Source organism: Elephas maximus, chromosome 1 (genome assembly GCF_024166365.1).
Source record: "Elephas maximus indicus isolate mEleMax1 chromosome 1, mEleMax1 primary haplotype, whole genome shotgun sequence".
Classification (NCBI taxonomy): Eukaryota; Metazoa; Chordata; class Mammalia; order Proboscidea; family Elephantidae; genus Elephas; species Elephas maximus.
Window position 1 is genome coordinate 143,506,866 of NC_064819.1, and position 15,128 is coordinate 143,521,993.

The following is a 15,128-nucleotide window of genomic DNA, read 5'->3' on the forward strand; positions in this document are numbered from 1 at the left end:
AAGTACTTGGCTGCTAAGCAAAAGGTCAGTGGTTTGTACCCATCAGCTGCCTCCGTGGGAGAAAGATGTGGCAGTCTGCTTCCGTAAAGATTTACAGGCTTCGGAACCCTATGGCGATGGCAGTGGGTTTTGGTGTTCTCAAACATTTTCGTCTGTAGGCCCCTTTACACTCTTAAATGTTACAGAGGCGCCTTAAGAGCTTTTGTGTATGTGAATTATATTTATCTGTATTTACTGTATTTGGAAAATAAGACATTTAAAACATTTATTAATTAAAAACGACAACCCATTACTTGTGAATATGTGAAAAGTACATTTTTCAAAATGGAAAAACGTAGTGAGAAAAGTAATATTGTGTTACATTTTTTGCAAATTTGATTAATGGTTTGCTTAACAGCAAACTGGATTCTTGTACCTGCTTTTGAATTCAGTCTGTTATATTATCATTCTCATATAGCCTCAGGAAAAGTCCACTGTATACTCATCAGAGAATGAAAGTGAAAAGGGCAAATAATGTCTTAGTATTACTCTGAAAATACTTTTTTTTTTAATTTATTTATTTTTATTATCATACTTTAGATGACGGTTTACAGAACACACTAGCTTCTCATTAAACAATGAGTACACATATTGTTTTGTGACATTGGTTACCAATCCCATGACATGTCAACACTCTCCCATTCTCGACCTTGGGTTCCCTATTTCCAGCTTTCCTGTCTGCTCCTGCCTTTTCATCCTTTCCCCTGGGCTGCTGTGCCCCTTTAGTCTCATTTTGTTTTACGGGCCTATCTAATCTTTGGCTGAAGGGTGAAAATCAGGAGTGACTTCATTACTGAGCCAAAAGGGTATCCGGGGGCCATATTCTCGGGGTTTCTCCACTCTGTCAGCCCAGTAAGTCTGGTCTTGTTTTGTGAGTTAGAATTTTGTTCTACGTTTTTCTCCAGGACCCTCTATTATGATCCCTGTCAGAGCAGTCAGTGGTGATAGCCGGACACCATCTAGTTGTGCTGGATTCTGTCTGGTAGAAGCTGTGGTACTTGTGGTCCATTTGTCCTTTGGACTAATCTTTCCCTTGTGTATTTGGTTTCCCTCATTCTCCTTTGCTCCAGACAAGCTGAGACCAGTGGAATATCTTAGATGGCTGCTCGGTCACAAGCTTTTAAGACCCCAGGCGCTACTCACCAAAGTAGAATGCAGAACATTTTCTTTATAAAGTATATTATGCCAGTTGAGCTAGGTGTTCCCTGAGACCATGATCCCCACAGCCCTCAGCCCAGTAATTCGGTCCCTCAGGAAGTTTGGATGTGTCTATGGAGCTTCCATTACCTTGCCTTGTATAGGTTGTGCTGGCCTCCCCAGTATTGTGTGCTGTCTTACCCTTCACCAAAGTTAGTGCTTATCTGTTGTCCATTTAGTGTTTTTCAGTCCCCACCCCTCCCCTCCCTCAGAACCATCAAAGATTATTTCTGTGTGTAAACATTTTCATGAGTTTTTACAAGAGTGGTCTCATAGTATTTGTCCTTTTGTGATTCACTTGTTTCACTCAGCATAATGCCCTCCACATTCATCCATGTCGTGAGATATTTCGCAGATTCATCATTGTTCTTTATTGTTGTGTAATACTCCATTGTGTGTATGTACCACAGTTTGTTTATCCATTCATCAGTTGATGGGCATCTAGGTTGTTTCCATCTTTTTGCTATTGTGAACAGTGCTACAGTGAACATGGGTGTGCATGTGTCTATTTGTGTGACAGCTCTTATTTCTTTAGGATATAGTCCTAGGAGTGGGATTGCTGGATCATATGGTATTTCTATTTCTAGCTTCTTAAGGAAGCACCATATCATATTCCAAAATGGTCTTACCATTTTGCTTTCCTACCAGCAGTGCATAAGAGTGCCAATCTCCCCACAGCCTTGCCAACGTTTGTCATTTTTCTGTTTTTTTGATTCATTCCAGTAATGCCAGAGTGAAACCGTATCTCATTTTGGTTGAAAATACTTTTAACCATCCAGAGCCCATGAAAGACCCCCCCGCCCACCTTGGGTTTCTTGGACCACACTTTGAGAACTTGATCTAACTGATGAAGTGTATAACAAATGTTAGCTTATAAGGATCATTACATGTTAAATTATGAATGATGTTAAGCAAACATCTTCTCTTTTTTATTTTTTAAACTTGTAAGTAAGGGGGTTCAAAACTATTTATGTGTCATTAAAACTTGTTGCCTTCGAGTTGATTTCGACTCACAGTGACCCTATAGGACAGACTAGTACTCCCCTGTAGGGTTTCCAAGGAGCAGCTGGTGGATTTGAACGGCCAGCCTTTTGGTAAGTAGCCACAGCTCTTAATCACTGTGCCACTAGGGCTTCTAGGTGTAATTAGGGAAGTGCAAATCAAAACCACAATGAGATACCACATTACATCCACTAGGAAGGCTATAATTAAAAAAAAAACTAATGAAAGTATTGGTGAGGATGTGAATAAATTGGAACCCTCATACACTGTTGATGGGAATGTAAAAAGGCGCCGTCTACAAAACTGGCAGTTCCTAAAAAGGTTAAACATACAGTTACTGTATGACTTAACAGTTCCACACTCAGGTATATGCCTAAGAGAAATTAAAACATGTCCACACAAAAATGTATATGCAGATGTTCATAGCAGCATTACTCATAATTGTCAAAAAGTAGAAATAACTCCAATATCCCTAAATTTGATTAATGGTTAAACAAAATGTAGTACATATACACAATGCAATATGATTCAGCAATAAAAAGGAATGAAGCACCAGTGTGGATAAGCTTATGCTAAGAGAAAGAAGTCAGTCACAAAAGCTCATACATGATCCCATTTTATATAAAATGTGTGATAGGCAAATCCATAGATAAAGAAAGCAGATTAGTGGTTGTCAGGGGCTGGTAGGAGAAAGAAATGGGGACTTTGACCACTAATGGGTCTGCGATTTCTTTATTTAAGATTATTAAAGTTAAATGCCTGGTTACAGTAGCCCTGATTGCGTTGGGTATCATCCTGTTTTGTTAAACAATGTCATGTAACTTTCCTCTCCACGTGTAATCAGTTTGAACAGAATATAATAGGCTTCAGAATTTGGAGTGAAAGACTTCTATTGCAAAGTTATTTTAAGTCTGGAATACATATGCCTACTTGTTTTGGCATTCTTTTGTTTATTTCCTATTTTTATTTCTTATTTGCTTTTAAAAGTTATACTGTTTGTAAAACTATTGTAACGGGTGAATAATTAAAAGATCTAAATCATAGTGTTTTTTATTTTGGTTTAGCAGAAACATACTACTTTTGAGCAACCTACCTTTTCAGTTTCAAAACAGTCACCACCAATATCAACACCTAAGTGGATTGATCCAAAATCTCTTTGTAAGACACCAAGCAGCAATACCTTGGATGATTACATGAGCTGGTAATTACTTTTGACACTTAGCTTGGGAGGTACGGTGGTACAGTAGAAACAAAATGGACTTCGGAGCCAAATAGATCTGCAGTTGAATTCTGCTGTTACTTGAAAGGCTTTTCAAATTCACATTTTTCTCAGTGTCAGTTTTCTCATCTGTAAAAAATAGGTAAGGAGAAGGTAAATACAGTAATATATATTTGAGGTTGCAAAACTTATTTATAATCATGCATTGCCAAATGGATACCTTCCTAAAATGTTTTAAAGGTTAGGTTTCATAGAGCAGATAAAGGGTGGAGAAATTTTATAGCAAAGGAAATGTTAATTGGAATGTGATGATTTCTGGAAGAGGATGGTTGTATAGGTCACATAGTTCTGGGAGTATTCAAAGAATACAAGGTTTGAATGAAAGGGAATGAGGGATGAGTAAAGAAATTTGATAGTCTGTGCTGACTGACAAACAGAAATTACAAGGGGAGTATTACAAAAACAAATTGATGTAATTTCAAAGAAAGGAAATAAATGGATATGGTGCATCATAACCTTCAACTGGTGACTATGTTTTTAATTTGTTTGAAGGTAACTTTGGTCTATGATGGCTTTTGTTTTTCGTTTTCACAATATACACTTTCAATCTTAATTAGAACTGGCCTTAGAAGTTATATAACCCAACTCTTACCTATTTAATATAATTTTGCTATATATTGCTTCGTTTTATTATACTTAGAATATTTTAAAGCATGATTGCTAACTAACATGGTGATACAGTTATTTCTTGTGGTATTAGATTATTTTTTCTCAACAAGTATTTGTAAAGTTCTTTGTGCCAAGCATACAAGTATGCTCTTTGTGTTGAGCATGTAGTAGTGAACAAGACAAAGCACAAATGTGAACTGGAGAGGTGTAAGCTTAGCAGCCAAACTCCTTGGATGTAATTGGTACTGAGATATTTCTAACAGACTGTTGTAGAACATCATTGTAAAAAAGCCCTCATAAAACCTATGATCAGCCATATACTGACCTTTGCCTTGGCTAAATCCTTATAAAAAACATTCCAACTCCATATTTTTAAATGCCATTTATTTTACTAACAAGGATTTCTTGTCTGGGGACAAAAAAAAATTACTTTCAGAAAGAATTTTCCAGAATAAAACTTTGGGTGATGATGTATCTAGAAAAAGCAAATGTTAGTTACATGATGAAAACTGACCTGGATTCTATTTGATGTGATACTTTTGAGTTTATATCGATCTTTGAAAATCACATGTAATCTGAATCAGTGTCGTTTTTTAAACTTTAACATTTTAAATTAAAATAATTTCTTTCCTAGTTTTAGAACTCCAGTTGTAAAGAATGACTTTCTGTCAGCTTGTCAGTTGTCAACGCCTTATAGCCAACCTGCCTATTTCCAGCAGCAACAGCAGCAAATACCAGCTACACCACTTCAAACTTTGCAGGTTTGATAAACTTTATTATGTTTAGGTATAATTAATTTTGACTCGACGGCACTGGGTTTTATAATTAATTTCATAGTTTTTTTTTTTTTAAATAGCACCTGGTTGTCCGGAAAAGTCTTAAAGACTTGTCCGTTCTTATTCGCATTAGGCAGAACTCTTTTCTGATATCCTTATAAGGGTATGCCTTATGACTTTGAGAGGTTGCAGTTGTTGAACAAGCTAGTGAAGCTTTTCTCAATAATTAGGCCAGAGGACCCAGTTTGAATAGTTGAATTATTTTTCTCTTGTGATCTTGGTTACTTTTTATTCTGTTTAACTAGTTAAATAGAAATTTAAGTAAATTTCATTGGTTGATGAATATATGATACATTTGGAAAAATAAATTTAAAAATATCAGAATAGCAATATGAGGTGTGTCTTAGTTTCTCAGTGTTGCTATATCAGAAGTACCACAAGTGGGTGGCTTTAATAAACAGAAATTAATTTTCTTACAGTAAGGAGGCTATAAGTCTGAAATCAGGGTACCTACTCTAAGGAAAGGCTTTCTCTCTCTGTTGGCTCTGAGGTCAGGTCCTTGTCTCTTTTCAGCTTCTGTTCCTTGGTTCCTTGGCAGTCTTCCTGTGGTATGGCTGTGCTTCATTGCTTTTGTATCTAATCTACTTTTGTATCTCAAAAATATGGGCTTAAGACACACTTTACACTGACAGGACCTCATTACCATAACAAAAAAAACTGTTTTTAAATGGGACTATATCCATATATGCAGGTTAGTGTTCCAGCTCATATTTTGAGGGGACGCAATTCAATCCATATAAGGTGAAGTAATTATTCTAAACTAATAGAAAAAAATTACATGTTGATGAGATGACTGGATTGCCATATGGGGAAGAATTTGTTTAGACACTTTCCTAACACTCGTAACTAAATTTAGTTCCTAATAGAGATATCTGAGAGACAGCTTAATCCTGGTAGAAAACATGGCCTTGGGGTCAGATTTCCTGGGTATGAATCTTGGCCTCACAACTTACCAACCGGTGTGACCTTTTGCAAGTTGTTTAAATTGTCTACGCTCATTTAGTCTGTAAAATGGGGATAATAAAACTACCTACCATGTAGCATTCTGGTAAAGATTAAATTAGTGTATGTTTAACTCTTAAAACAGTTTAGCAGCAATTGTTATTTAAATAAAACTCATGAATAATTAACTATAACAATCAAGTGAGAAAAAGTTAGTTGAAAATAGATTATACTAACTATGAAAAAGAGGTGATAGTTGTTTTTCAGGATTGAAATAATATAACAAATTACAAAGGAGAAGGATGGTCAGATTTGCCCATAGGTTCCTGCAAAAAACATTTATAAGTTATTATTAGTATCAGGTCCTGTTTGAGTTGAAATTTAAATGGTGAGCAGAGATAACCAAGTGAGGGAGCTGAGGGAAGCCTGGATGAGGCCAGTGTTGGGAGGGAACTTAAAAGAGGCCAGAATATGGCAGGAAGAGAAGAGCTGGTCTTCAAGGTTCTACTCGGCCCTTAAATTTTACCCTATGTGGGATAAGAATCTGTGAGATGAGTTGGAGTGTGGAAGTAATGTGACCTGATTTGCGTTTTGAAAAGATAACTGGCCACAATAAGGAGGATGGACTAAGAGGGGCTGTGGGGTATCCTGTGTAGAAAACTGAACTTCACTTTTTTTTTTTTTAATTGGAAATAAGCCAGAATTACTCTATAAACTGTCAGCAGCCAGAGGAAAAGGACAGTGAACTGTTTTCTTTCCTCTCAGAAATTTTCAGAGTTTAAATATGAAAGGAAGAACAAAGGGAGGAAGCCAGAAAAAGGGAGTCTGGGGGGCCTTGATAGAATTACAACTTGAATGAAAAATGGAAAGTATGTACTTAATAGCCTAATGCTTTCTTAAAGAACACACATTTCATGACCCAACAGTGTCTCTCAATCCTACAGGTTAAAGATATTAAGAGCCTTTATCTTTTTATAATAAATGGAAGATTATATGAGAGGGATTTGCCATTTGGTCTCTAAAGCAGGACTTAGTTAAATTAAAATTTATTCAGATCTCATTTCAGCTTGTTAAATCAGCTAATCAGGAGCATATTTTCTTTCAGCATCCTTATCAGTTCAGAATAAGCCTTGTCATAGCACTCCATCTGTCAGAGCATCTGTAGGTCCATGAGAGGTCCTCCATTTTACAAGATTCTTGGACTGAGTTAGTTTTTTTTTTTTTTTTTCCTTGTATTCAAGGTTAGGCAAAAGAAATATTTATTTTTCTTAATTACTTAAAATTGCACAATTATTTTAAATTTCATATTTTCTCTTTGCAGAAGACTTACATAATTTCACAGTATTGAGAAGCTCTTGAGATATTCCAGGTGTAACAGGATGCTAGCTTAAGACTAGGGGAGTGGTGGTGGAGATGGAGAGAAGTGAATGGGATTGAAGAGATATGGAAACTAAAGTAGAAGCAGTAAACAATGAAAAATTCTACTGAAATGAAATATAATAGGCTTAATAGCTATACTACTGATAGAACTTTTTCACATATAAAAATATCCCAAAAGGTAAACAGCCAAGCTGTTAGAAATGTAAGTAATAAATATATGAGAAAATGTTCCATTTTGCTACTAATTGAAGAAAGAAGTATCCTTAAAAAATATCCGTTTTGCCTCCCAAAAACTTTCTTAAAGCTAAAACCGAAGACTGAGCAATCACTTGGAAAAATAATATTCTTGGTAGCCTTTTGATTTGATACTATTTTTTTGGCAATCCAAATTGCCAAATGTGGAACTTTGAATGTGATCATACACTTTGACCTAGTATACTCACTTTTGGGAATTTATATTAAGGAAATAATTCAAAAGAAAAAAAACATTTGTCCATACACAAAGGTGTTCGTTAAACTTTTTCTTAGATTTGTCTCATCCTATGCACAGTGACACTCGTGAGTGAAGAAAAAGAAAGGAAGACATCTAACAAAGCCTTTTGTTTGCATCCTGTAAGGTCAATGTGGAAAAAAGTTATGGACTTCTGATGTATAATCAGGGAAACAGCAACGTGAAATAAATTTATTCAAGTTAATACAGTATATACTACGAAGTAATCAGTGAGAATAAAGTCAAAGTGAATGGATGACTCCTGTTTCAAGGAGCTCAGTTATCTAAGTGACAGACATGGCAATATAATTACAGTGCATCATAGTTACCTTGTGCTGCTGTAACAAACACCACAAGCGGGTGGCGTTAACAAGGAGAAATTTATTTTCTCACTGTTCGGGAGGCTAAAAGTCTGAACTCAGGGCGCTGGCTCTAGGGAAAGTCTTTCACTCTCCGCTCTGGGAGAATGTTCCTTTTCAGCTTGTTTCTTAGTTCCTTCGTGATCTTCATTTGGCATGGCATCTATTTTCCCCCATCTCTGCTTTTTTGCTGCTTGCTTAATCTGTTCTTTTCTATCTCAAGAGATTGATTTAAGACACACCCTATACTGATACTGCCTCATTAATACAAAAAGAAATCCCATTCCCAAATGGGATTATAACCACAAAAATAGGGGTTAGGATTTACAACACACATTTTAAGGGGACGCAGTTCAATCCATAGCTCAGTGTATATGGGAAAGGCAATAAAACATAGAAGGTACAATGAAAAATGGACAAGAGCAATCAAGCTGTTCATTATGATAAGAAAGGCTTCAGGAGGTTTTGAAAAAGACAGTAGTTTTCTAAAAGGTCAAGTCAAAAAGAAAAGGCATTTTAGGAATAACAGTAGGAATCCCTCAAAACTGGTGTTCTGAGAACATGATTTTATGTTGTAAATCATGTTTTCAAAATCTGGTCTTTGTGGATGCATGGTTTAGTTCAGCACTTAATCTTAAACACAAAGATGCAGTAACAGTTTTTGTTCTTCCCCAAACCTAACAGAGGTAGAGAATAGTTTATATGCCATTATCTCAATATACGGATAAAGAGCCAGGCCCTAAAAAATGTGTGTTGTTTTGGAAGTAGATGTTTTCTGACATATGTACAGCTATTTTTATGTTTTTGCCCAAACCCGCATTTTTTTAGACCTTTATATTGCCAACTGATTTTGCCCACTGGCTGTTTTTGCCTTCATGCACAAAATCTTTGAGTTAAGGAAGGGATTACTTCATGTGCAAAGGCCCAGCTGCCTGTTCAAGGAACTACCAATTTTCACAATTGCTAGAACATCAAGCATAAGGGGAGGGGGGAATGAAGGATCAAGTTGTATTGTACATCAGTGGAAAGTTTTGCCAAGGAAGATGCTAAAGGTCAGAAAATTTAAGTAACTCATTGAACGTCACCCAGAAAAAAGAGGCATTGCTGAAATACGCATTTGTCTGATTGACTTGAGCTCTTAGCACTTTAGCACATTGCCTCCTTTATAATATAATATTAGATGAGAAAAAACATAGATATAATTGTGTGTGTATGCGTGTGTGTAGCATTCATCATCAAAAAGAACATTTCAAGATCTATCCTGAAGTACAGTGCTGTCACTGATAGGATAATATCCATACACCTTCGAGGAAGACCAGTAAATACTACTATCATTCAAATTTACACACCCACCACTAATGCAAAAGATTGAGAAATTGAAGATCTTTACCAACTTCTGCAGTCTGAAATTGATCAAACATGCAGTCAGGATGCATTGATAATTACCGGAGGTTGGAACGTGAAAGTTGGAAACGGAGAAGGATCAGTAGTTGGAAAATACGGCCTTGATGATAGAAACGACACTGGAGATCACATTATAGAATTTTGCAAGACCAATGACTTACTCATTGCAAACACCTTTTTTCAACAACATAAATGGTGACTGTACATGTGGACCTTGCTGTATGTAATACATAGCAATCAAATTGCCTACAACTGTAGAAAGAGACAATGGAGAAGCTCAAATCATCAGTCAGAAAAAGGCCAAGGGCCGACTATGGAACAAACCAATTTCTCATATGCAAGTTCAAGTTGAAGCAGAAGAAACAACAGGTTCACAGAGCCAAAGTATAACTTTGAATATATCCCACCTGAATTTAGAGACGGTCTAAAGAATAGATTTGATGCATGAACACTAATGACAAAAAAGCAGACAAGTTATGGGTGACATCAAGGACATCATACATGAAGAAAGCAAAAGACCACTAAAAAGACAAGAAAAAAAGAAAAGACCAAAATGAATGTCAGAAGAGACTGAAATTTGCTCTTGAACGTAGTCTAGCTAAAGCAAATGGAAGAAATGATGAAGTCAAAGAACTGAATAGAAGATTTCAAAGGGCTGCTTGAGAAGACAAAGTAAAGTGTAATGAAATGGGCAAAGACCTGAAGTTAGAAAATCAAAAGGGGAGAACGTACTTGGCATTTCTGAAGCTGAAAGAACTGAAGAAAAAATTCAAGCCTCGAGTTGTAATATTGAAGGATTCTGTGGGCAAAACATTGAACAACACAAGAAGAATCAAAGGAAGTTGAAAGAAAGACACAGAGTCACTGCACCAAAAAGAATTGTTTGACATTGAACCATTTCACGAAGTCACACATGTTCGAGATCTGATGGGATTGAAGAAAAAAGTTCAAGCTACATTGAAGGTATTGGCGAAAAACAAGGCTCCAGGAATTGATGGAATACCAATTGAGATGTTTCAACAAATGGATGCGATACTTGAAAGCACTCATCTGTCTGTGCCAAGAAATTTGGAAGACAGCTACTTGGCCAGCCAACTGGACGAGATCCATATTTGTGCCCATTCCAGAGAAAGGTGATCTAACAAAATGCAGAAATTTTCAAACAATATCATTAATATCACACACAAGTGAAATTTTGCTGAAGGTTATTCAAAGACAGATGCTGCAGTACATTGACAGGGATCTGCCAGAAGTTTAGGCCAGATTCAGAAGAGGATATGGAACAAGGGATATCACTGCTGATGTCAGATGGATCTTGGGTAAAAGCAGAAAATACCAGAAAGATGTTTACCTATGTTTTATTGACTGTGCAAAGGCATTTGACTGTGTGGGTCATAACAAATTATGGATAACAGTGCAAAGAATGGGAATTCCAGAATACTCAGTTGTACTCATGAGGAACCTATAAATAGACCAAGAGGCAGTGTTCAAACAAAATAAGAGGATACTGCATGATTTAAAATCAGGAAAGGTGTGTGTCAGGATTGTATCCTTTCACCATACTTATTCATTGTGTATGCTGAGCAAATAATCTGAGTAGCTGGAGTATATGATGAAGAACCTGGCAGCAGGATTGGAGGGAAACTCATTAACAACCTGCGATATGCAGATGACACAACTTTGCTTGCCGAAAGTGAAGAGGGCTTGAAGCACTTACTGATGAAGATCAAAGACTACATTCTTCAGTTTGGATTATACCTCAACATAAAAAAGGCCTCACAACGGAGAAAAGATTGGAGTTGTCAAGGATTTCATTTTACTTGGATCCACAATCAACATCCATGGAAGCAGCAGTCAAGAAATCAAATGACGTATTGCATTGGCCAAATCTATTGCAAAAGACTTCTTTAAAATCTTAAAAAGCAGTGATGTCACTTTGATGACTAAGGTGTGCCTGACCCAAGCCATGGTATTTTCTATTGCCTTATATACATGCGAAAGCTGAACAATGAATAAGGAAGCCTAAAAAGAATTGATGCATTTGAATTATGGACTGGCGAAGAATATCGAATATATCATGGACTGCCAGAAGAATGAACAAATCCATCTTGGAAGAAATAAAGTCAGAATGTTCCTTAGAAGTGAGGATGAAATGAGACTTCGTCTCGAATACTTGGGACATGTTATCAGGAGGGACCAGTCCCTGAAGAAGGACATCATGCTTAATAAAGTACAGGGTTAGTGAAAAAGAGAAAGACCCTCAACAGGATGGATTGACACAGTGGCTGCAACAATGGGCTCAAACATAGCAATGATTGTGAGAATGGCACAGGACCAGGCAGTGTTTCGTTCTGTTGTACGTAGGGCCACTGTGAATCAGAAGAGACTTGACTACCTAACAACAATGTACATGTATGTATTTAAGTATAGGTGTATTTAATGAAAAAGGAGAGAAGGGAAAAATAAAAAATGATAACTTATGAGTTTGTATGTTGTATGTTAAGTTTTTCCCCCCCTTTAAAGACTATGTGTTTACATTCAGAAGTAAAAACAAATTAAGGGACACATTAGAAGTTTGCCTATATGTTCATTTAATAATTTTATTTCTTTGACTAAGCATGTAGATCAAGTTCACTTCTTAAAATATTTTAACGAATACCCAAGTACTTAAGATTATTTGAAAAATGGAAGTATTTTGAATACTGGCTAGTTTTTTGAGCATAGTTCTTTGAACTTTTATTTATATATTTTATTTAGATTTCAGCGTCCTCTTCAAGAAATGAGTGTATTACTGTTAAAGGAAGAATTTATTCCATATTGAAGCAGATAGGAAGTGGAGGTTCAAGTAAGGTAAGTGTTTTAAATTCTTGAGAAATGCATAAAAATACTCCAAACTTTTCTTTCTTTGTCTTTTTACCTTTTGAGGCTCTTCTTCATTAACTTCTAGAGGACCATATTGCCTTTTTTCCAGAGGGTCTTCTCATTCCCTGCCCTCCCACCTCCCCTCAACAGTTGACCTCTCATAATTTTCCTCCTCTTAAACTGTCCGTTACTTTTCAGTCGTCCTCACATCCCTGATCTCGTTGGTAGAATACCCTACTGCCCAGTACTTGACCTCTTCTTTTTTCTCTCTAAACTCACTACTGTGGTGCTCTCATCCCAGCTCGTGGTTTTAAATACCATGTATGCTGACAATTCCCGCACTTATATTTCCAGTTCCGACCTCTTCCTTGAATTCCAGACTTGTATATGGAACTGAGGGAGTCCTGGTGGCACAGTGGTTAAGCACTCAGCTACTTACTAAAAGGTCGGTGATTTGAACCCACCAGCTTCTCTGTGATAGAAAGATGTGGCAATTTGCTTCCATAAAGGTTACAGCCTTGGAAACCCTATGGGGAAGTTCTACCTTATCCTATGTTTGCTATGAGTCAGAATTGACTCGACGGCAATGGGTATATCCAACTGTCTGCTCAGCATTTCTTCTTGGGTGTCACCTAGGCATTTAAGACTTAATGTGTCCCAAACACAACTCTTGCGAATTGACTCTTGTCACAGCCCCTAGTCTTCTTAAACAATTTTAAATGTCTTTTTCTTTAGATTATTTTCCTGGTTCAGGCATTCAACAGTGTTGTGAACGTATATGGAATTTAAATTACCTTTCTTACATGCTAATATAGCAACCTTTTAAGTTACATCTTTGAGTTATCGAATACCCGTTGTCACAGGTGGTTGGGAATGGACTATTTCTTTCCTATCCTGATTAACTTTTTTCCTTCTATATTCAGTAGGCCAAGAAACTTTTAATTGCTCATGACAGTATTTTAGTATTTCCTTCAGAATTTTCTCAACCTAAAATTCTACTAAACTTAGAAGTATTATGATAGTATGCAAATAATGTATTCTAAACTCTTTTCTTTGTCCTGTCATATTAGGTATTTCAAGTGTTGAATGAAAAGAAGCAGATACATGCTATAAAATATGTGAACTTAGAAGAAGCAGATAACCAAACTATTGATAGTTACCGGAATGAAATAGCTTATTTGAGTAAACTACAACAACACAGTGATAAGATCATCCGACTTTATGATTAGTAAGAAGTTTTAAAAATATTATAAAAGAGAACTCAATTTTTTTTTGCTATAATTCCTCAGGTAAATGATTATTAAAAATATAACCCAACCATTTATTATTTTATTGCTTTTATTTCTTTGCTTTTAACTACAGTGAAATCACAGACAAATACATCTACATGGTAATGGAGTGTGGAAATATTGATCTTAATAGTTGGCTTAAAAAGAAAAAATCTATCAATCCTTGGGAACGCAAAAGTTACTGGAAAAATATGTTGGAGGCAGTTCACACAATTCATCAACATGGTATTTTAAAATCTCTTCATATATGTAAAGTTAAAATATTTGTATCATCTTAGAATACAAACCCACTGCTGTCAAGTCGATTCTGACTTGTAGTAACCCTATAGGACAGGGTAGAATTCCCCCATAGCATTTCTGAATCTGTAAATCTTTTCCAGAACAGACTGCCACATCTTTCTTCTGCGGGATGGCTTGTGGGTTCGAATCACAGACTTTTCGTTTGCAGCCAAGTGCTTAATTGCTGTACCACCAGGCTCCTTCATCTGAGAATAGTGACTCTTAAAATAGTGTCATCTTAGAGAAATACAGCAATCATTTCAAAGTTTTGGTTATTGGCAGCTTTAGACCAGATAAACTAAATAATTGAAAGTTTATTTAGAGGAGGAACGAAACATTTCTCAAAGCACTGTTAATCTAGTAGATACAGGACGTAAACTTATCCCCACATCCATTATGTGAAATATATCTTTCTCAATATTAACATAGTCCATAATCAATATCTGCAAATACTTGGAGTATAGTAGTTCTGAGATTTTGGGAGTCAGATATCCTAAAAGCACGAGATGTTTATTTCATTCTCCTAAATCACTTCGTATTGTGTGCCCCATTTGGAGATTTGGTTTTCTTCTTTTTTATTTTTAGCCCTACCTTTTTGGTTGATTTTCATTTATATTTGGCCTAGTCCTTTTAGGGCTTCTCTGCCTTTGCTCTGTCTTTTTTTTTTTTTTTTTAATGGTCAGCCTTGATAATTGTAATTTATCTCTTCCTTATGTCTGTCTTCCTGTAAGTTAGGTTATTCACCAGTAATCAAGATCAGGGCCGTAGGGATGGTGGTGCCAAAAGCATTAGGGTCTTAACCATGTAGTAGTGTAACTTAAGGATGCTCTTTGGTGGGTAGTGAATCACAGTGGTTAAGAGCATAGACTCTGGAGGCAGACTGCCTGGTTTCAACTCATGGTCCTGTCACTTAGGCCATGTAATCTTGAGCAAATGATTTGAAAATCTTGAGCAAATTGAATTTGAAAATGGGAATAATAATAGTATATAGCCCCCTGAAAGTCAGGATAATAATAATACTGAAATATTATGCAGATTAAATGATTAAGAACCAGCAAAGTACTTAGAACAGTACCTGGGACATAGCAGGTAGTATGTAAGTATAAAAACAAGAATTTTTTTTTTTATTATAGAATGTATAAAAAATAAATAATTGGATTG

At 36.1% G+C, this 15,128-nt stretch overlaps 1 protein-coding gene across 2 annotated transcripts in view; it reads left to right on the forward strand.

The window, feature by feature from the left end:
• TTK (TTK protein kinase) overlaps nucleotides 1–15,128 on the forward strand; it is a 49,442-nt gene that overhangs the window by 18,546 nt on the left and 15,768 nt on the right. Inside the window, exons 12-16 of one of the 2 annotated variants that reach the window (XM_049896042.1) lie at nucleotides 3,303–3,439; nucleotides 4,761–4,887; nucleotides 12,295–12,387; nucleotides 13,470–13,627; nucleotides 13,762–13,913. In XM_049896042.1, coding sequence (XP_049751999.1) covers nucleotides 3,303–3,439; nucleotides 4,761–4,887; nucleotides 12,295–12,387; nucleotides 13,470–13,627; nucleotides 13,762–13,913 — 667 coding nt within the window. The remainder of the gene's footprint in view (nucleotides 1–3,302; nucleotides 3,440–4,760; nucleotides 4,888–12,294; nucleotides 12,388–13,469; nucleotides 13,628–13,761; nucleotides 13,914–15,128) is intronic. The other variant, XM_049896050.1, reaches the window with a different exon arrangement.